Below are 24,178 nucleotides of genomic sequence, written 5' to 3'. Positions count from 1 at the left end.
ACGCACGCACGCATGCACGCACGCACGCACGCACGCACGCACGCACGCACGCACGCACGCACGCACGCACGCACGCACGCACGCACGCACACCAGGGCCGGATTAACAACTCTGAGGGCCCCTGGCCACTGAACCTCGAAGGTCGCCCCTTCACATGCACGCGTAAATTTGGGGTGGTTTTGGGGTGGTTTTATGCCATTATATTGGCTTATTCCCGGTCGCCTATATATATACCCCGCCCCAGAGTGACATCCAGGCAGTAACAAACACAATATTTGTATTGGACCCACATAGTAAGCAAATGGGTAAGATAATTCACCAGTGTATTTCAGTGTTTTTACCTTTTTTTGTTGAGCCACCTGACACGCTATGCATGCAGAATGAAAACAAAGCAATGCTGGATGGCGGACATACGTCTTTTATTACACCAGAATCACCTCTCCACCTGCGGATAAACACACACACACACACACACACACACACACACACACACACACACACACACACACACACACACACACACACACACACACACACACACACACACACACACACACACACACACACACACACACACACACACACACTGTTGTCGATTAAATAATCGTCCAAAGATGAAGGAATGACAAAGTTCTTCAGGGTGAAGTGTTGAGAATTTATTAAGAAGATTCAGCAGAGAAACAATATACAGAGAGTGAGGAACAGGCCTCCTTGCCTGTTCCAGCAGCCCCTCCGGGCCCAAGCCTCCCCAACCCCATTCTCAGAGAGTCATTATAGTCTTGTCTTAACAGAGATGGTATACTGAATGTCCATATACGGATCTGCGCTAAACATAAGGGCGACACAAATAAGTATACCTTTGCTGACAGCGTGGAGGGGTCAAGTCAGCTGTTAGATTGACAGCTGCATGAATTAGACTGAGCACATTGGTGAGCAAAGGGACTTAATGGAAGGAAGATAAATACACAATAATGCATATATTTGGCACTGTAGTTGGCATTCTAAAACTCCCATTACAACACACACACACACACACACACACACACACACACACACACACACACACACACACACACACACACACACACACACACACACACACACACACACACACACACACACACACACACACACACACACACACACACACACACACACAGCTTCTTGCAGAGACTGTGAAAAGGGGTCATCATTGAGGAAGTTGGTTTCATAAGGGAACAGTTGCTACAGTATGTGTACACATGTGTGTTTCACAACAGTAAACTGTAGCAATTAAGGCTTTATGAAACAATATCATAGACATTTTCCTGCCCATAATTAACTAAAGATCTGCAGATAGACGAGGATACCGCCCTGTTACTGAACACTTCATGGTTACAATTAGAATGTAGAGCTTTAAACAAAGCACTAAAACACATCACTTACACCCCTTGTCATGACACGTCGCCAACTGAAATGTGGGGACGTGCAGAAGATTGACTCAGGAAAACCCCTAATATAACTCAATGTTCGGCAAGTCATTTATCGGACACTCTTTATATCCAGAGTGACTTACAATAAGCAAGGTTAAAACTAAACACATACATAGAAGGACCACAGGTAAAAAATATATATATTAATCTGTACATTGAAACTATACCAGGTACAATGAATCTAGCATCTGTCTATCTATACAATATGTACTTTGAAACTATATGATACCAGGTAAACAATTAACCTACAGTATATAGCATCTGTCTATCAAAATATTAATATGTGTACTTGAAACTTGAAACTATATGATAGCAGATAAACAATGATCCTAGAGTCTGTCTAAACAACATACTGTCAAAATAATAATCATTGAAACTATAGGATAACAGGTTAACAATGCCATTTCAGTCCCCGCATTCCACGACCCTATCCTGATTGGAGGAGACATCGCCGTGGACACGGAGGCGGAGAAAGACAGTGATCTGTGCTCTACGATGGGCTGCCTGTGGGGGAAGTGGAACGACGGGACCGTCTACATCCCTTATCACATCTCTAATCAATTCTGTAAGTGTGTGTGTGTGTGTGTGTGTGTGTGTGTGTGTGTGTGTGTGTGTGTGTGTGTGTGGGAAGTGGAGCGATGGGACCGTCTACATCCCTTATCACATCTCTAATCAATTCTGTAAGTGTGTGTGTGTGTGTGTGTGTGTGTGTGTGTGTGTGTGTGTGTGTGTGTGTGTGTGTGTGTGTGTGTGTGTGTGTGTGTGTGTGTGTGTGTGTGTGTGTGTGTGTGTGTGTGTGTGTCTGCTACAGTATACATACAATTGGGGTGGTTGTATTTGGTCTCCTTGCTCTTCTATTGAGAGATTTAGATCATGTGTCTAGGTGAGACATGACCTTTGACACCATCCTGTTTCTGGTTTGACACAAAATTCAATTTCTCCCCCGAGCAAGCAGGCAGGCTCTATTAGCTCAGTGGTTAAAGATTTCAGCACTTGCGGCATAAGACCCGCGGTTCAAATCCTCAGTATAGAGAGTATGCACATGCATCACTTTTGCACTGGGACACCCTCATCTAGACTGAGTGGCAAAACATTGAGCAGCATGGAGCATTGGAATTTGGAAGTGCTCATTGGAAATCACTACGTCCTGCATTACATTCACCCATTCATACACCGATTGCGGCGGAAGCCATGCAAGGTACCAACCAGCACATCGGGAGCAATTTGGGGTTCAGTGTCTTGCCCAAGGACACTTCGACATGTAGACAGGAGGAACCGGGATTCTAACCTCCGACCCATGGATCATTGGACGACCTGCTCTACCTCCTGAGCCACAGTCGCCCCCTATATTCAGATAGGACTTTTCTGTTTGGATGTATATGGGCTGTCATGGCCAGAAAGTCGTTTTTTTGCCACTCAGTAGGCATTCCAACATAACATCCGGGCATGATGATGTCATACGCATAGCATAGCCTCTATAAGAGTAAAGTTATACATATGGTTGTGGGTAGTGCAGCTTTAAGTGTGGTAAATGTAATATGTATTTACTTTAAGTTTAAACCACTGTGCCCTGCCTGCATTCCTGTGGTCGACAGACAGACATTTATGTCTCATTAAAATGTCAGAGGCAGACAGACGCACAGTTGGAGGTTTAACTACAGTATGATCGTGTTAATCACCACTTCTTTAACAATTAGACCCATCAGTCTCTAGCGTGTGTATGGGTGTGGATCTATTGGAGGTGTAGCTGTCTAGAACACTGTCTTCTTTGTGTGTGTGTGTGTGTGTGTGTGTGTGTGTGTGTGTGTGTGTGTGTGTGTGTGTGTGTGTGTGTGTGTGTGTGTGTGTGTGTGTGCGCGTGTGCGTGCGTGCGTGTGCGTTGTGTGCGTGTCAGAGAGCTAAAAAGAGAAAGGTCCTCATCTTAAATGCTCCCAAAATAATGTAATAACAGAGTGGACATAAGGGCGTTTTGGCCTAACCGGCCTTTGTCAGGTATAATCTGACGAAGGCCATTTAGGCTGAAACGTTGTTATTTTTGTCCACTCTGTTATTACATTATTTTAGGAGCATTTACGGTGTGTGCGGACCTCTTCTTTCTCTTTTCACTCATTATTTTTGGTCCAGTACCCGTCTAAATGTTTGGATGTGCGGGCACCTCTTGACCGCTGTGGGTCAGAGGCTAATCTCACAAATGTATTTTGGCCAAACAAGGTACTTTATTTTCCCAGAGGGAAAAAAATAACATGGTTGATGGTTTCTAACTCTCAAAAGCAATTACAAAAGCAATATTACTTGATTAATGCTCGGTTGTACGACGGTGTCGTCACGCAATCATCCAACGTGTATAACATATATTGAGGCTTCAGTGTTGTTTTGTTTTGGTCCTGGCAGCCTCCACTCAGAAGGACATCATCACCAGAGGTCTGGAGTCCTTCTCCACAGTGTCCTGCGTCCGATTCAGACCAAACCGCAGACTGGACAAGGACTGGCTCAACATTGACTCTGGGAGCGGGTAATGTAACTCACACAATATTATAGTCTGGGCTACGGTAACACAACTCATACATGACATGACTTATAGTTTTGGTTAGGGCAATCTGGGAACCCATCTGCAAAAAAAAGGAAAAAACAGTGCCCTTTGCCCCCTTTTTCCCTCCTCTTCCTGTGGTGCGCCTGTGTTTTCATTAGGGCAACACAATTCACACACTATAACACTGACATGACTTAGGCCCAAACCACACCAATGATTCGAGACGCAATTCCTTGCAACATGCTACTACTTGCAACCATTATCCCCCCAATGGCAGTTGCATGGAGTTGCATTGGTGTGGTTTGTTTTGTTGCAAGGTGTTGAAACTGATGTGGTTTGGGCCTTACAGAGTGTAACACTCTGCAGAAGTACTGCAGGTATCAGTTTGAATGGCTTCCATCTGAGTCATTATACAGTATTTAGATTAAATAAACAGCATAGTGACTTTCAAAAGGATGAATTACCTAGTGTATACCTATACATATACTACTGTATACCTAACTACTATAGTAGTTAGGTATACTACTGTATACTACTGTATACCTAACTACTATAGTAGTTAGGTATACTACTGTATACTACTGTATACTACTGTATACCTAACTACTATAGTAGTTAGGTATACTACTGTATACTACTGTATACTACTGTATACCTAACTACTATAGTAGTTAGGTATACTACTGTATACTACTGTATACTACTGTATACCTAACTACTAGTAGTTAGGTATACTACTGTATACTTACTGTATACCTAACTACTTTAAACTTCAAGTCTTGCAAAGAAACTTTAAAGTCTTGCAAAGAGTTTTTCCTACACATTAAAACATGAATGTAAGTGAATGGTGTTTAAAATGCAGACAGAGATGCATACACAGCATGTTTTTAAGACCGGGCAACGTGTGCTAATCTGTACAAGTCTGCATTAAAGTGCTATGTAAGTGTTGACATCAAAACTCTGCCTGCACAGTGTGTGTGTGTGTGCGTGCGTGTGTGTGTGTGTGTGTGTGTGCGTGCGTGCGTGCGTGCGTGCGTGCGTGCGTGCGTGCGTGCGTGCGTGCGTGCGTGCGTGCGTGCGTGCGTGCGTGCGTGCGTGTGCGACGTGCGTGCGCGTGTGTCCACACAGGCGATTGCTTTGCTGTTGAATCACTGGGTCCAAGTTTTCAAATAAGTTTGGTTGAGAAAACAGAATTTTATTCAAAGGACTACGACTAACACTAAATCAAAATTTGCCTTTTTTTAATCATATTCACACCAAGGTTATAATAGTTTGGGATTTTGACTTTTAGTTTAGTTTTCATTTTGAATATATATATACGTTTTAGTTTAGTTTTTATTAGCTTTAGTGTTCGTTTTAATTTTGAATCGTCAGGTGCAGCATTTCTAAATGGATTCAGTTTCAGATGAACCACCAACCACCACATCCACAAAAAACAGCATTTTGTCTATAATTTGAGTTTGTTTTGTAAACACACAATACAGTTTCAGTTAGTTTTTTTTTTTTTCTGTTCAGTTAACGATTATTATTATTTATTTTTTTCAATTGTATTTTTTGATATTTTGTCGGTTTTAGTTAACTATAAGTCTTTCACCATCCTCCCGTCCCGTACAGCTGCTACTCGTACATCGGGCGTCGTGGGGGCATGCAGCTGGTGTCTCTGTCCAAGAAGGGCTGTCTGCACCATGGTACCATCCAACACGAGCTGCTCCACGCTCTGGGCTTCAACCACGAGCAGACCAGGGCTGACCGGGACACATACATCCAAGTGCTGGTGCAGAACGTTGTGGCTGGTCAGTGAGTGCTGCTGATATATGGACATCTATACAATGTACTCAAATACTGTAAACCTAACGAGTTGAACCCTATGACGTCACTGTTCTGCATGGGGCCGAACGTTCTGTAAAAAATCACACCCGTGTGAACTGAGTGGTGCAAGGTCTTATATAGCCTGATCAGCTGTGGTCTGACGTAATGTCAGTGACCATAGTAACCATGCTAATTTTTTTGGGTCCCACGTACAGGTACACACACGTACAGGTACACACATAGACACAAAGATACAGACAAAGCTGGTTGTTGGAGTGGTTTGCACCAAAAATGTCGCCAAATTTGGCTATTTTCACCGAAGATGTTTAGTATAGGCCAGTGGTTCTCAAATGTTTTTAACTTCAAGGACCACCATAACTCTGAGAGTGGTTCCATTTCTCTCAGAACAGCATCATCAACTATAACAGAATAGGCCTACCCGTGCACACTGCCAAAATTAGCCGATCTACAAGCTGTGAGTGCAGTGAGCTTATATCTATCTATAAATGCATCATGTCTATGTACGTCTGTCTGTACGTATACGTGCTTACGGCTGTAATCCACGTAACTCGAGAACCGTTCGCCCCACCGACTTAAAAAGCCTGGTGTCGAGTCGGTCGGACCCACGATTGTCCTGAACCGCCACAAAAGGCCTCTGCCAAGGGCCCAAGGCTCTGGACAGGGCCCCTGCCCATGGTCCATATATGGAGCTGGCCTGTTCTGACATCACAACACTCCATATTTGAGCATGCCTGACACAGATCTCCATATAGGGATAAAGGGGCACAGAGAGACAGATCCAGAAATCTCCATATATGGGCATAAAAGGGACACAGACAGATGGGTGGAACGGGTACTCCGACACGTGTACAACGGGTATTGCATAGCCGGGCCAGTGCCGTCGCTACGTATACGCGCAATACGCACTGCGAGTAGGGCAACACGCCGGAGACCAATTGGGTCTCCATTGACCCGCTGAGTGCTGTTCAGAGGTGGACAGCCGCTGCCCCCGCCGGCAGGGGCAATGGGGCTCAAGAAGTCGGGTGCATGTGTTTGATCCAACGTACTAACAGTCCGACAGGCATTAGTCCGGCGACACCATACCCGAAACCCTAACCTATAACCCTAACCTCACAGGGAAGCCACAGGTTTTTTTAACCGGCAGCGCATGTCGGGAGCCACATGTGAGTCTTTTGCATGCCGTCTTTTGCCGGCATGCATGCCGGCAAAGCATGTCGGGAGCCACGCCCACGGGTGAGTCTTAACCAGCCACGCATGTGTCGGACTGTTGCATGTCGGACTCATAGTATGTCGGACCAACGTATGCGCCCCCAGTGCTTCTTAAAATGTTTCATGTTTTATTGTTGATATCCTAGATATTTAAAATACGTTTGTCCTCGCCCCCTATAGGCATGGAGCACAACTTCAGGAAGGCTGTCACAAAGAACCAGGTGACGTCGTATGACTACAACTCTGTCATGCAGTACCACAGGTTAGTAGGACTACATCTCCAGAAAGGCTGGCCAACGTTGAAGCCTCGAGACAATAGACATAGTGGTCAGAGCTGGAACTGCAGGCGGGTCCCTGCATTTAGCGTGAGGAAACCCTGTGCAGCTGGGGTTTAACATCAGCATTTCGGAAAAATGTGGAAGTAGACCGTTCTTCCGGGTGCTTCAAACGCCACTGAGCAACTTCCATCAAAATGAATAGCAGGGGGCAGTGCAGTCCGCCCTCTATAACTCTATGAGGTCTAAATCTCCCAGCATGCAGTACCAAAGAAAGTTCCCATATTTTCAACCACATTTAGCTGTATGGATTTTGTCTTTACCTTTGTTAGACCCCTACTGCCCTCTAGAGGAAAGACAGGGAAGTAGTAACCAACCCAAAGATCACTAAAATATACAGTACATGCTCTGAGTTAGACTGGCCCAGTCTAACTTAGAAAAGAGCGAAGTGAAAAAACAAGAAAAACAACAAGAGATAGCCTACATTGGCAGCCCTTCACCCCCTGTGCATGCACATTTCTGTTACAAGCGAACCATGCACAGCAAGTTGCCTGTGTTTTAAATGGTCCCCCATTAGCAATTCGGCAAAACCGCTCAAACCTATTGCCGGAGTTGCGCTGATAAAGGCCTAACAAAATACATTTTTGTCGACAAAATCAACTACGGATTTAGTCGACTAAGATATTTAGTCGACTAAAACTAGACTAAAACTACAACTTTTCAGATGACTAAAATATGGCTATAACTAAATGGAGTTTTATTCAATAGACTATGACTAAAACTGAATGAAAATATGCTGTCCAAATGAACGCTGGTAGGTATGCCTTCTCTAAGAACGGCCATCCCACCATGATCCCCACCCCCGACCCCACCGTGGCCCTGGGCAACGCCAAGGAGATGAGTCACAATGACATCGCCAGGCTCAATATCCTCTACAAGTGTGGTGAGTACAGCACACACACAACACACACACACACACACACACACACACACACACACACACACACACACACACACACACACACACACACACACACACACACACACACACACACACACACACACACACACACAGATGTGTCAGACTTTCTTTATGGAAATGTATAATTTTCTAAATATAATGTTTCTGTGTCTTTACAGGGAGTCCATCCATGTGAGCAGCTTCACTGAACAACGTCATGGAATCATGATATTTCTACAGCATACAAATGATAATAACAATAATAATATTAAAATCATGTTTCTACAGTATCATTCTGGCCGATGAATAAGCTCTGTTACTTTCAGATCTCATGAAAATGTGTCTGCTGTTTGCTTTAAGTCACACGTATTACAAAACACAAGACTGAAAAACATGTGCAACGGATAGGCATGCAGGAAACCCAAAAAGGTCTTATACAAGGCATCCACACACACACACACACACACACACACACACACACACACACACACACACACACACACACACACACACACACACACACACACACAGATGTAACTATAACACGCTTGGTGGTGGGTGGTACCAGGGTGGGCTTTTGTTTTCTGGTCTGCAAGCATACCGTACATTGATTCATTAACCACTTTCAACCCGGCGTTACCCTACTGTATTTTGGGGCATGTATGCATGACAAAGTCAATATTCAATTGTACAGTGTAGGCATAGTGTCTTACAATAAGCAAGGTAAACACAATAACACATACACAGAATGCAGAGAGACAAGACAGTCTCAGCCTCAGTAAACTATAGGATCACAGATCCAAGAACCTAGAATCTAAACAATATACTATCAAAATAATATGTAGGCTACATTGGACAGACAGGTAAACAATGAACATCTGTCTAAATTAAATGCTAATCTAAATTACATTTTGATCTTTGCATAAGTCAGTCATCAAAGGCTAAGGCTAAGTGCTTCAGGATAAAGGTGCATGGAGTCTGAAGAAAAAAATGTTCAATTGAATTCATAGGCCTATTATTTTATATATATTTTTAAATGGGACTTAAAGGGTTTTCAACTTTTCATATACAATATAGCTGTACTGTACCTCCCTGTGGGGCTGACACACAAGTCACACATGTTTTTAGTCCTTGTCAAGGTGCCAGATTAAACCTGAATGGTTTCAAGGTTTTCTGTGTCGGCAAGTGTGGACACAAATAAATAAGAGAGAGAGAGAGAGCACTGTGCCAACATATTGTCACTGTCATGTAAAAACCTTGTATCTCCACATTTCATCGTTTTTTTTTGTTTCTTTTTTAATGTCTCTAAAGATTTACTATTTCAATTATTCCTCCAAAACATTTTCCAGTAATGGAATGCTGAACATACTGTAGGGACACGTCCAGTTGAAAGTGGGAAGTATATGGATTCTCTTTTATATAAATATTGAACCAATGAATTGTACTAACAAGAGCTTGTGACTACCGGTAAATAATAACTACATTGGATCCATTGGAACAAAGTTTGTAAGTGAAATTTGATTGATTTCTTGTATAAAACATGTTCTATAAATAAAAAAGGTTTTGGATTTTCTTTTCCCCATGTAGAATAGAATATGCATTTGATTAAAATAAAGAAGGGGGTAAAAATAAAAGTAACGAATGTAGAGAACTAATTAATGTGTGTGTGTGCGTGCGTGCGTGCGTGCGTGCGTGCGTGCGTGCGTGCGTGCGTGCGTGTGTGTGTGTGTGTGTACTGGCCATGTGAAGCGATAAGGTTTGTCACAAGTCAGCACTCAGGGACCACCTACTGTATAAGACCCGGCCTAAACAACCAGGCCCTCCCGCTCCACTCCCTCAGGTCTGGGAATGCCAGTGGTGAAAAAAGTACTCTCAATTTGTTTACTTAAGTAAAAGTCCGGAATTCAAAATGTACTTGAGTAAAGTACTCATATGCCAAATTTCCCTTGACAAGTTTTCAAATGTATAAAAATCTTTTGAAAATAGCAGATCTAAAAGCTCATAGTGCGACACGCTGCGGCACATTGTGAGCTTGTAGATCGGCTATTTTCAAATGGCTGCACAGCCTGTCGACTCGGCTGTTACAAAATAAAAATAACACTTTCGCTACTCACCAATACAAATACGGTTTTGTGGAGTTAAAAGCCCCACACGTCTAAAATACACCTTTTGGGCAGAAATGAAAAGGAGACGTCTGCTAGATGGACGCTATGGACCAGAGCTAGGCGATGCCAACTCCAGGTGCTACCCAGGACTGTAAGAAAGAAAGTCGGGCCGACACTGGGTTGTCGGCCCGAGCAAGCAAGGCTTTTGCACACCTAAAGGCGACAGGTGCGTAGGAGAAGGACAGCCAAGTGCACGACGTACTGAAAAATAAGACTCCCGCGCACCGTCTTCAAATGAGACGTACTTTGGGAACAGCACCGGTTTGGGCTTTCGGCCTACTGTATATACGACCTTCATAAGGTTATCTTATGGGAGATAAGATATATGGTCCCCAGCTTAAATGATGGGGAGTGGACCCTTAAATTATTGTACGACATCTGCATTACTTAATTTACAAGGAGTCTACACAATTAGAGAATGTCTAGTCGTCGACTGTCTGCTTGCTATCACCTGGAAAAACAAACAAGCCTGGGTGGGTTATGTGTACAGGAGCCATAACACCTGCTCTGGTTCACTGCCAAGTTCATCATATGTGTCACACATGAACTTTGCAGTCCACCATGTGTGACGTACATGTTGTACCACATACATGCACAAAAGCACATGGCACACACGCACGCGTGCCCGCACGCACGCCCGCCCGCACTCACACACACACGCATGCACACACAAACATGCTTGTCTGCACACATGTGATGTTTCACACAAGGATACCATGCAGTTCCAGAGTCATGGAACATCAAAGAGCAGGGGTCTTCTATCCTGGCTTTGGCCAGACTGATAATAATGTTATGTGTCTGTCCAAAGCCAGGCTAGGGTCTTCAAAAGGGGCCTTTATCTTATAGCATCCGGGGGAACACAAGCTCACAGCGATTTAGATCGGCTATTTTTAGTGTTTATTTATTTATTTTAAGGAAACAGCAGACCAAAGGTGATGTGTTATCTGAAAATACACATTAACATGAATCCAAAAAAGTAAAAGTAGGCTTCACTCATTATGCAGAATTTCTCGTGTCAAGTTTTCAAATTTTCATTATCTTTTGAAAATACCAGATCTAAAAGTTCACAGTGCGACACGTTGCGGGCGCATTGTGAGCTTGTAGATCGGCTATTTTCAAATGGCTGCACAGCAGACCAAAGGTCAAGTTTGAGAGTTTAAGTGGTTAAATATCTGAACTGATGATAGTGCTACTGTATCAAACAAGTCTATGAATCTATCGATGAAAAAGTTGAATTATCTGCAACACAGTTTTATACATGAACATGTATAGTGGGGGATCCCTCATGCTTCATCTATGTCTCAGCTATGATGCCCTACAAAGCCAGTGCAGTAACTACATTTTTGTTCGAAAATTAGTTATAACTAAAAATGAACTCCTTTATAGTGTCTGTTTTATATTGTGACAAATTTTATTTATTTTATTTTTATTTTATTTTTTTGAGAAAACTGCAGTAAATACAAAAGTCAAAACCAAGGCAGAGTACAGTAACTAGGCCTACATTGTGGAGGTCAAGGGTCAAGGGTCAGCCATTTAGATTTGGAGGCAATTACGTCATGAATACATGCACTAATAAAATAATATATAACCCAATTGGCTGGCCAGTTGAAAAACTTTAAACAGAGTATCTCACTTTCACCTTGAGCGTAGTTACTGCACTCTGGCTTTGTAGGGCAGTATGGGGTCCTGGGGATGAAAAACGTTGAAAACCCTGATTTAGAGATCAAATCATTGTGTGTCGTCAGCACATTAGAGTTCTCCTTCTTTCACTACAGATCTTTACGAAGTACAGGTCAGCGTTGCCAGATTTTGCAGGACAAACAAGCGACTATAGGTCTATGAAAATAAGGCCAAAACAAGCAACTGCACTTGCCAATATTTCCAAGCAGCAACCTTACAGAAACATAAGGTGCCTTATCACAAGCGGACATGGCAACACTGGGTACAGGTGGAGTATTTAAAGGTTGGTGTGGACGTAGAGCAGACACCACCTGTTCCTTGTGGAAGCATCGAGGTAAGAACTCTCTTTCACTCCTTGTATTTAATTTAATTTAAAACAAATTGAGATGGTAAGAACTCTGCTCTTTCACCCCCTTGTATTTAATTTAATTTAAACAAATATGTATTAAGATACATATTAGATGTCCTCTTGAATGTGTAAGAAACAAAATGGTCCCAAACAGCGTCGGAACATTTGTGTGGGTCCCTTTATTCTTTGTTTACTACATTTTGTTTTTTAATCATAATATTCAAACACTTTCAAAAAACATTCCCAGAAAAGGCGACATTTTTCATGAATTAAAAACAAATCCATCCATGACTGACGAAATCAAAGAAAATCTAAGAAATTCCATGAATTACAAAGTAGTAGTGAAAATAGCTGATGTACAAGCTCACAACGCGAAAGCTTGTGAGCGGACTAAAATGTTGGGAACCACTGGTGTAAGTATAATTTTGAAGACTTGACTATCGTACTTCTCTTCCACTACAATTATTTGAAAACGTTAGTTACTAGTTACTTATTATGACAAAACATACATAACCACTTCAGCCCTATACATGCCTTTTGAAAATAGCAGAACTACAAGCTCACAGTGAGCTTGATCTGCTATTTTCACTACGTTTGTGTGACTTGTCTCATCGACACTGCAGAAACAAGACGAGATATTTATAATCCAGTTTTATAATCAATCAATAAATAAAAGTCTGGTGGATTGTCTGTACACGTATGTCCAAAACAGGTATACGTTTTAGGAAATGAATTATATATAATTTATATATACTATTCGTAATTAGCTAAATCTAAAAAGCTGATCTAAAAAAGTCATGCATCGTGACAAATTGTGAGCTTGTAGATTGTTTTCATTAGTTCTGTGTGACACTCTTGTATGACCAAGTAGGGCGTTCATTCAGAAGACAATAAAACATAAACTAGTTGAGAGTGTGGTCTGGGCATTGCAGACTTCTGCCGTGCCGGTGTCATAGCTTAGGAGGCAGACAAAAAGTTGAAATGTGGAGATTTGGCCTGACAACTTTGTGCGCGTGTGTGTGCGTGTGTGTGTGTGTGTGTGTATGTGTGTGTGTGTGTGTGTGTGTGTGTGTGTGTAGGTCTGTTCCAGTCATGCTTGTGTTGAGGTTCTCCTGGGCCGTGTTGGCCCTCCTTCTGGTGTCCTCTGCCAGGGCTGAAGAGGTTAGTTAATACAGTACATGCACACAGCACAGCACAGCACAGCACAGCACAGCACAGCACAGCACAGCACACACACACACACACACACACACACACACAAAACAAATCTTACAAATGTCAAAACTGTTAATAAATTACATTACTTTTTTGACATTTCCTTCATGTATTTCTCTTCTTTTCCACCGGTCACTGTGGCTGTCTACAGGAAGGTAAGACACAAATATGATTTACAGTTTTACAATTTACAATGTAGTAATTTATCAGACACTCTTCACAGTAGAGTGACTTTACAATAAGCAAGCTTAACACATGCAGAGAGACGTGCCTCAGTAAACTAGGATCACAGGTAAACAATGAACCTAGCATCTGTCTAAAGTCTAAACTATATACTATTATTCAAGATCCCCTCACTCTCTGGCTGAGAGTGGGTGGAGTTACATTCTGTGGTTTGACTGTGGTAGGTGGGGTCTGTGGTTATAGCCTAATTTGGCACACCTGAGGTACATAAGCTCAGGTAGACTTGAGAGCATTTCTTTTAGGGTTAGGGTTGGTGAAGAGGTAGAACTCCAGGTCTGTCTTTGATGCATTAATAACGTAGGTTACGTAGGTAACCAAGGTTATGTGAGCGATTGGATCACTCCAATATATGATAGTTCCTCCGCCTGGCGGAGGAACTATCATATATTGGAGTGATCCAATATAGCGCTACATAACATTTGTTTCATGGAATCTGTATAAACCATTTTACCAAACCCTGAAAACCTGGTCCTAATGCTTTAGCCGAGGTGTAGAAGTTACAATGTACAGCCAGTGAACATGATTCCACCAACCAAATCCAAAACTTTAATTATCTGCACATTGAAACTATATGATACTAGGTAAACAATTAACCTAGCATGTGTTTAAATAACATATTCTGACCTTATGAACTTAATGTGGCACCATAGTAGTAGTACCTGCACGTGCAGGATTGAGATGAATGTATGAATTAACATCTTCATCAATAAGCTTCACACAAATAGCTAAATAGTTAACATGAATAATAAACAAATACAGTACACTGTATTTGCGCATTTTTATGTACAAATGAATACAATTAATAATATTGTGTAACTGCTGTGTTTGTTCAGATGTTGCTGAGTTTGTAGAGGACACGACAAGAGAGCTGTCTGTAGGAGAGCTACTGACGAGAGCTAACAGAGACCGCAGTATGTACTACACACTGTAACACACTGTAACACACTGTAACACCAGTTATAGGGTAACACACACTACTAACACAATGAAATACACAACAACACGGTCTGTAGGAGCAGTGTTGAATTTGACAGAAAATAGTCTTTTGAATAAAATTCCAGATAGTTTTAGTCATCTGAAATGTATTCTTTCGGTGCCTTGATGATTTTACAGTTGGTTGCGTGCTGAAAATATGAATATCTACGCGTTGTGAGATTGTAGATTTACTATTGTCAGCATGCATCCAAGCATAGAATCTCTCACCTTTTTTATGTTAAGGCCCCAATGTTATATTATTTGGCCACCGACCCCCATCTAAAAATATTTTGTTCCAGGGACCCCCCTTGTTCTCTCACTGTAAATACATTTCAAAGATTAAAAAAAAACAATTAAAAATTTTCAAAAATAGCAGATCTACAAGCTCTGTACAAGCTCATAGATGTGACACGCCATGAGCTTATCCATCTGCTATTTTTTTAATAGCCAAAGTATACCTAAACTAATGCTTTCTTACTCGGGATCCGGTCCTGGTGTACATAGTTGCACCTACCTGTACAGTAGCTCAGAATCCAATTCATTAGCGGTATTATTATCTCACGTTTGTACTGCCCAATAACATACATTCTCCCGCTCACACAGTCCGCAACTTCGACGAGCCCGCCATTGTTGATGGAGACATCGCCGTCAAACCTGAGGCGGAGAAGAACGCCGATCCCTGCACGAATTATGGATGTCTGTGGGAGAAATGGAGCGACGGAAAAGTCTACGTCCCTTACTACATCGGACCAAACCAATACAGTATACTACATCTATTACTACATTCCATAACCATTATTGCGAACGCAGTGATTGCGAACGCAGTGAGCATTTACTATGAGACCCAGCAGATCATGTCTGTCTGTCTGTCTGTGTGTCTGTGTGTCTGTGTGTCACGCTGTAACACCACCAGAGGGCGCAGCTGTATCACACACAAAAACACACACACACACACACACATGCACGCACACACACACACACACACACACACACACACACACACACACACACACACAACTTAACTTAAAAAAAAACTTAACTTAAAAAAAACTTAACTTAAAAAAAAAACTTAAAAAGAAAAAACTTTAAAAAAAACTTAACTTAAAAAAACTTAACTTAAAAAAAACTTAACTTAAAAAAAAAACTTAAAAAAAAAAAACTTGAAAAAAAACTTAACTTAAAAAAAAACCTTAAAAAGGTACGTAATTTATTCTAATTGTTGTTATTGCAATTTACGAGCTGCGTTCGCTTCCCGCGTTCGCGCGTCTTACTTGTGTATACTATCTATTTCTACATTTCGTTGGTGTCTGGCAGAAACCAGCAGATAACTCAATCAATCAATCAATCAATGCTTTACCCTTTATCCTTTATGTTTGTATGTTGGTTAAAAAACACACACTCATGTGAAGTGAGGGGCGCCTTGGGGGGTGGGGGGTGCACACATAGAGTCCATTGACTCTGCTGCCAAATGATGTCACAGGGCATGCTTTAACAGGGAGGGGAATGTAGTAAAAAGTGCTTCTGACAAAACAACAGACAAAACCAGCTATTGGACCCTCAAACTCTCTGCTAAAGCAGCTAACCTACCCCCTCTCATGCAAGTATATGACGATACTGTATATAAAGTCACAATACTAACTTTGATGAGACAGTATTGCTTTGTTCTTCATTTCCTGAAAAAAGAAAATACATATATTTTTCATTTCACACTCCTGTCAAAAGGATACAGGCACTTACATTGAGTGCTTTGGAACGGAATTGTATTTCCTTTCTGTCATTTTTATTCTAGTGTAAATGTATTACCAGCAAAGCCAGCAGCAAAAAGGATTCAAGGGTTAAATGGTTAAATGAAAGCTTTACACAATAATACTGATGCCTAACTCCTCTGGATATTAATGATCACATATATAGTATATACCCTTTTAAACAAACCTTCAAGTGGGCCGAGGCGTGGACTAACAGAAAATGGAATCGGTTCTCTTTATGTTCACTACTCCGCTCAAAAACATTCTGCTCAATCAATCAATCAATCAATCAATCAACCGTGTTATGTATAGGGATGGAGCTCGTAAATGTTTATTGATAATGAGCACCTTATCGATGCTGCTTTTATCGAGCCCTCAATTGAGTGTGTTCTAATATTTTGTGGAAAGACTTGAGGCGACCAATTCTGAACAGAACTTTTTTATTGACCACCATCTAAAATTAAATGAAGGGGACAAAAGTTTAAAATAGGTTTGCCTATCATTAAAACAACCATTCATTAATGTGTTAAATGGCTTTATATTACAAATAGTTATAGGACTGTAATAAGTACTATTACTATTACAATATCACTCGCACTACATTTTACTAGGGTCTTCAAATACAGCACTTTTCTAACAGACAGGCAGATTTTTTTTTACATTTGAAAGATAATATTGAAGAAATTGTTAACTGTGTGTACCATCACTTTAAAAGCGCAATTTTGTTCCCCGGGCAGCGCTGGTTGGCAGGTATCCACTTTTGGACCGACATGCAAATTAGATTTAATTCTTGATCGCGACCTTGTCTTGATTGTTTAAACATGAGGTCATGGGCCGATATACTCGATAACAGGCTCGACAAGAGCCAGAGCTTATTGATGCTGGGTACTCAATAAATGTGTTTAATATCAAGTTTGTAATGGGCTCGGGTTTCAAGCTCCATTCCTAGTTATGAGTGATAGCTTGTTTTTAATTCCTTCTACAGCTGTCTCTAAGCAGGCTGTGGTTTGATGAAGCTCAAGATGTGTGCAGTGTATGTTACATGTGGAAGCACACTGGCAGTGTGAATCATGCATGGTGTTCTTTTGCTTATCAGCCGGCAGGGAGCAAGCTATCATCGAGCGTGGTCTGCAGTCCTTCTCCGAGGTGTCCTGCATCCGGTTCAGACCCTACGGAGGAGGAGACCAAGAATGGATCAGCATCGAGGCTGGCGGCGGGTAGGACGATGACACCTGTTGTTTCTGGGCTCAGCTGTGTGCTCCTTCGGTTTGGGGTTGGACACCAAGCTGTTGCTCTTCACATAAGCTATGTGACACTGTTTAAGAATAGAGAGACGTGACACCTCTTCACATATATAATATTACAGGTAACAATCCACATGGTAAATCCACAAAGGAGGGAGGTAATTCAACAGGAAAAAGTCTGTCAAAGAAAAGTGTTCGAGTGTGGCAGGCCAGCCTGGTGACAGGCAGTGTTCAGGCCTGGTTCAACAGTTTCACAGTTTATCGACAGTATTACGACATCTGCTCTTTTAATTGACCAAACTGAAAATGAACTACTACTACTTTATAGAACCAGTCCGCACTCACACTGTGAATTTTCATAGATTTTTTTGTTTTGTTTTGTTTTGTTTTTTAATTCACTGCAGCAGCAGAGCAGTCTCTGACAAACGGCTAATCATGCCTTCATCAGCGGGTTTTTTCGGTTCCCTTCACACGTAGTACTGTAGGACCTATCTGCGCGTACTATCTAGGGCGTGACATCACTGTAGCAAAATAATGTCACCTTGCTTTTCATCACTTGTGTGTTTGTGTGTGTGTGTGTGTGTTTCTTGTTACTGAGTCCTATACGTGTAACATCATGTGTGTTTGTTTACAGTTGCTACTCCTGGATAGGTCGCCAGGGCGGCGGTCAGACAGTGTCTCTGGCTCGTAATGGCTGTTTGTACCACAGCACCGTTCAACACGAGCTGCTCCACGCTCTGGGCTTCCACCACGAGCAGACACGCAGCGACAGAGACAACCACATCAGAGTGATGTGGCAGAACATCATCCCTGGTAGGAACACAACCCTACATAATACACTGTCTATAACACCACACTACAACACTACATAACACCACACTACAACACTACATAACACCACACTACAACACTACATAACACCACACTACAACACTACATAACACCATGACATGACGATACACTGTCTATAACACCACACTACAACACTACATAACACCATGACATGACCCGCAATCATGCCTGGAATTTCGTCATTTTAGTGGCAAAGCCACTTGGCCTTTGGTGTAGGGCAGAAAGGCCAAATGCCAGGGCAGGAAGGCCATCAAATAAAACAAGATTTTAGTCCATTGAAAGAATGAATTGCATTTAAGGGTTTAGGATGCTTTTAAATTTAAGGGACCATTTGCAGTGAAATGAATAAATTATGGTATTTAGTAAATACAATTTACAATCTGATCCATGCTTAGGTTAGTTTAAAGATGGGGACACAACATATCATACAACATATCATACATGACATAAAACTATGAACAAATACACAACGACAAGAGAACACCATCAATGGTACCATTGGTACCAGAAATCGGAACAATTTCTCAATGAGATCACAGAAGAAAAGTTAAAAGAGCACTATTTTCAATGATATACCTTCATATCATTTCTCCTCACTGACAACATCTGCTGGAAAGTTAGCATGCTAAAATACTGTAGAAATGAAAGAAAGTTTAGCAAATGATGTCAACTGGAAGGCAAATTTCTGTAATGTCCACAGGCCTCCAATGAGACACAGTGAGCGTGTGTGTACGTGTGTAAAAGCTGGACTTTTACGCAGGTCGTAACTTCTGATAACAACAACACACAAAACTTGTTTCTTATTAGGTTATCTGTAATTCTATGCTGCATCTCACTTCCCCAGACATGAAGTCCAACTTCGACAAGGTCAACACTCTGAACCAGGGCACTCGCTACGACTACAACTCTGTCATGCAGTATGAGAGGTCTGTGTTTAAACCTGTAAAAAACTGTAATTTTTACCCTTAGACATTACTGTGTGTGTGTGTGTGTGTGTGTGTGTGTGTGTGTGTGCGTGCGTGCGTGCGTGCGTGTGCATACTAAGACTGCACAATATATCGTTATCGTATCTTTATCGAGGGTTAGGGTTATTGTGAGTGATATTGGCTTGCTATTATGCAATTTTTTGAATAATGTTTCGTTTTCAATGTTGCAACACTTAAAATATAGAATATGACATTTTAACGGTAATATCATATATCGTATCGATATCGCAACATTTGGCATAAATACAGAGATATGAAATGTCTCACACACACACACACACACAAGCACACACACACACACACACACAGCGAAAGCTTTCCCCACAATACAAGAAAATACACTAGTCTAGTATAGAGCCCTGAGGGACTTCGCTCAACTATATGGGGTTTAAATTAAGGGGTTAACTGAAGGCCATGAAGGTTCCCCAACAACACAACTACAGTACTGTATGTGAATCACTGCCCTCTCACAGTGACATTCATTGCCCACTGTGTGGTGCTGTTGTGCCATTGTTCTTCCAGGTATGCCTTCTCTTATAACAACCAGCCCACCATGGTGCCCATCCCCAACTCCAACGTTTCCTTCGGAGAGGCATCCCAGATGAGCAAGAATGACATTGACCGGCTCAACAGCCTCTACGGCTGCTGTGAGTATCACTGATCTATATATGTATTTATACAGGCCAGTGTGCATTTTGTTGACTAAAACTACCTTTTTTCACTAACAAAAACGTTAGGTTACTTACAAGGTAACCATGGTTATTTAAAGTGAAATGAGCGAATTAAGTCGCCTATTAGGAGCACGCCCTAATAGGCGAATTACTGAGCGAATTAAACTTAAAATAACTAAATAAAAACTAAGCTATGATGACTAAAACTGTGACTAAATATATTGACAAACAAAACAAATAAAAACAAGACTAAAATGTTAGGAAGGAAGGGATTGGGTGAAGAGATCCAATAGAACTAAAAGACAAGTCATTTTATGCAAAAGAATATGACTAAAACTAAATCAAAATGTGCTGTCAAAATCAACATTGGTCCAAATGAGAAGTGAAATCAGTCGTGACTCACTGAGAACTATGCTTTGTGTTGTTCCAGGAACAGGAAGTTCTGACCGTCATGCATCAAGCTTCCATCCATCAGAACACTCGTCCAAACATCACTGACTGGAGCTTTGCATGAACAATTAAAGCTGACAAACTTGAAAAGACGCTTCTGTCTGAATATTGAACTGTTCTCAACACCCATGAAGTCCCTCAGGGCTGTGTCCTCTTCCCCTTCCTTTACAGTACACCCTCTACACTGCTTCTCAAACATTTTCACGTCAAGGAACTCCAGATTAATATGCATTTGTGCGCAATACCCACATCTGAAAATAGTTTATGGCTGTGGGACCGACCCCATACAAGATTTGTGTTGTTAAAATGTTTCAAAAATATTCCAAAACAGATTATTCTGTTTTTATCTTCATATAGTCATGACTCAGAAGAGCGCCGGTTTACCAGAGAGACTAGTTTACAGTAGAGCAACACTTCCTTCTGTGTGAATGCTACTGTTTTTACAACTATACGGAGATTGTCCCCTGAACACTGACTGAACACCACATGACACATAGGCCTATAATAGAGAAAACTATAAATCTGCACAACTTAACTTTCATATCACACAGGGGTCATCACCATGCTGGCTTGTGGTGGACATTTTTGTCCAGATTACTTTTTTGCCACAAAAAAGGAATCTGGACAAAAATGTCCACCACAAGCCTATACAAAATTAGTGTACAATATTATTACGAAAGAGTGTACAAATGGAATCAAATACGGGTTCATTTGGTTCCATTTATACACTCTCAAAGTTAAGGGGTCCTTTCAATTAAAACATTTGAGAACCAGTAGTAGTTGGACTCCTAATGTGCCAGAGTGTCAAAGTAAATAAGTGCCATACATATTCTGAAGAAAACCCAGAGACTTGGAATTCCGTAATTGCGTCTTATGATCACATTTGTACACATTTTGTCCGCACGTGGACGTCCTCGTCTGAACAGACATTCTACAGTAGCCTTTATGTGTGGAAAGCCTGGTTTCTATTCTATTACAAATTTACTCATGTGTTCCGGCCTAAAGCCTGCCTACTATATCCATGCAGTCATTTGCTCTTATACACATAAAACCGGCTGCTATGGCCATATTGAGCTCTAATATGGCGGAGGCACAGCACACTGTCACTACTGATGGAATCGTGCACTTTACGATAAATGTATGACATTTGACACACAGTTAGAGCATCCCATAAGGAACAATTTTGGCTATAGGGCCATCGCAGATTGGTCCCGTGGTGACCATGGGAGCCATTTTCCGAAATGGCCACCACCTGCTGTTCTTTTACAAATTCAGGTTCTAGACCACCTAGGATCTTCATCTTCAAATACAATAGTAGGCCTACTGTTTAGATTTGTTCTGTGACCATGGCAGCCATTTTTCGAAATGGCCACCACCTGCTGTTATTTTACCAATATTAAAACTCAAGTTCTAGACCAACTAGGATCTTGATTCTGGTGACTAATCCTACATTTCCAAGGATGAGGAATACAGTGGTACAATTTATATTTGTACTGTGACCATGGCAGCCATTTTTCAAAATGGCCACAGGACATTTCAGGAGGTGGGCTTTCTGACCTTTGACTCGTCCCTTTCAGGCACAGTGTTTGACTTCACTAGTTGGCCACTGCAGGGAACTGTGGGGGAGAAACTTTGGTCTCTTGACACCCCGATTAGGTTCAGGGTTTTTTGGTGGAGACTTGCCTCTCATGACATCGTTGCTGCGGCAGTTGATCTCCTTGAGTGTTGAGCACTCTGGGTCTCTGGGGCATTGTATCTTGGTGGCCTCCTGCTCTGTTATAGTCAATATACATTGTCTTGACTGGAGGTTGCTTTCCAGGTCTCTGGCTGGGGCCGGCCCTCCCATCAGGCAGAACAGGCAGTTGCCTAGGCCCTAGGGCATCATGAGGGGAGGGGGGGCATCCACCAAGCAAAAAAAAACAAACAGTGCTTTAGAACACAAGGGGTCCATGGTCATTTTTCAAGGGGTCATCACGAAAAATCCTGCCTAGGGCACCAAATTGCTCAGGGCCGGCACTGCCTGCAGGGTCCAGCCCAGACTTGTGCAGATGGCTGCTGGCCCACCTAGAGGCCCCAACCTCACTTGCTCGGTTTGGGATGATTAGGTGGGGTGGTCTGCCCCAATCAGGATGAGGGGTTTGACCCGTTCAAACTGTAGCGGCAGCCAAGTGTCGCTTTAGCTGACATGCTGGGGACACAGAGAACGACACTGATGCCCCGCAGTGTCTGCACATCCTGCCTGATAGTTCTGAGGGCAGATCTTCAGGTGTTCGGTTGAGGCAGAGTCTTTCCACTGCAGAAGAAGCATTGTGCGTTCTGACCCATCGTTGAGAAGGGCATAAGTGTCGAGGGAACGGTCACTGTGGCGTAATATAACTCTACCTACTTTGAGTTTTCCAGTCAACTGGCTTGTCAAGGTAGAGCACCACGGCAGTGGTGTTCACCAGACATGTCTCATCTCTGGGTGTCTCTCTCTGAGTCTCGCTGGTCTCCTCAAGCAGGATTTCAAGGTGTTTGCCTTTGCAAGGCTATACATAGCTTCCAGAGATCACACTGGGCAGCTAGGTGTGATCTACCACACCGCCAGCACCACTTCCGTAACGCCGCTATTTTCCGTAATGATAACGCTAATTGGTGGGCCTGTGCAAACTTGTAGCACCACCATGGTGTCTGAGTACGCCGTGTGGGAGTTCAAGTAAGCGTTCCTTATGGCATGCTCTAACTGTGTGCCAGATTTCATACATTTATCGTAAAGTTTGCCTGTAGATGGAAAAACAACAGTCAACACATACTGTACACACTGCTTCTAAGACATTTTCATGTCATGGACTCCCAATTAAAATGCAATTGTCTGCAGGTGTGTTGTTAAAATGTTTTATATATATATATATATATATATATATATATATATATATATTTATTTTCTTTTTTGTTTGTTTTTACACACACTCCATTGTTATTCTGTTTTATAGTATACCAGCTAGGTATGACTCAGAAGAGGGGTGGGGAGACTGACTGACAGATGTCACATGGTTTACAGTACTCACTGTAAACCATGTGACCTATTGCCTATTGCTATAGGCTGGGCCCCAGCCTATAGCAGCCTATAGCAGCTCACTGTGGGTGGTAACAACGTTGACAGCAGTGTTGCCATGTCTGCCTATTATAAGCTTTTGATTGATTGATTGAAATATTTATTAACAGTTTGCAGAATTAAAGTACAATTCAAGCACAACTCAATACAAAGACTGTTAACTGTGAGTGGACGACCCAATAAAGCATTACACTTGTTTACAAGAGGGTCCACCTTGTTCAATTCATCAAAA

General features: G+C 42.0%; 1 protein-coding gene across 1 annotated transcript in view; it reads left to right on the top strand.

The window, feature by feature from the left end:
- Window positions 1–20,392, top strand: part of LOC306919738 (uncharacterized protein) — a gene marked incomplete at both ends in the record, with an annotated part of 23,402 nt that extends 3,010 nt beyond the window's left edge. The window contains 12 exons of the mRNA XM_079496291.1: window positions 1,882–2,037; window positions 3,864–3,984; window positions 5,617–5,795; window positions 7,222–7,303; window positions 8,135–8,259; window positions 8,457–8,471; window positions 14,763–14,840; window positions 15,508–15,666; window positions 17,746–17,866; window positions 18,528–18,706; window positions 19,590–19,671; window positions 20,254–20,392. Coding sequence (XP_079352417.1) covers window positions 1,882–2,037; window positions 3,864–3,984; window positions 5,617–5,795; window positions 7,222–7,303; window positions 8,135–8,259; window positions 8,457–8,471; window positions 14,763–14,840; window positions 15,508–15,666; window positions 17,746–17,866; window positions 18,528–18,706; window positions 19,590–19,671; window positions 20,254–20,392 — 1,436 coding nt within the window. The remainder of the gene's footprint in view (window positions 1–1,881; window positions 2,038–3,863; window positions 3,985–5,616; window positions 5,796–7,221; window positions 7,304–8,134; window positions 8,260–8,456; window positions 8,472–14,762; window positions 14,841–15,507; window positions 15,667–17,745; window positions 17,867–18,527; window positions 18,707–19,589; window positions 19,672–20,253) is intronic.
- Window positions 20,393–24,178: the final 3,786 nt, after the last annotated feature.

Source organism: Electrona antarctica, assembly GCF_951216825.1.
Source record: "Electrona antarctica genome assembly, chromosome: 3".
In the NCBI taxonomy this organism is placed as follows: Eukaryota; Metazoa; Chordata; class Actinopteri; order Myctophiformes; family Myctophidae; genus Electrona; species Electrona antarctica.
This window is presented reverse-complemented; position numbering and strand designations above follow the sequence as displayed.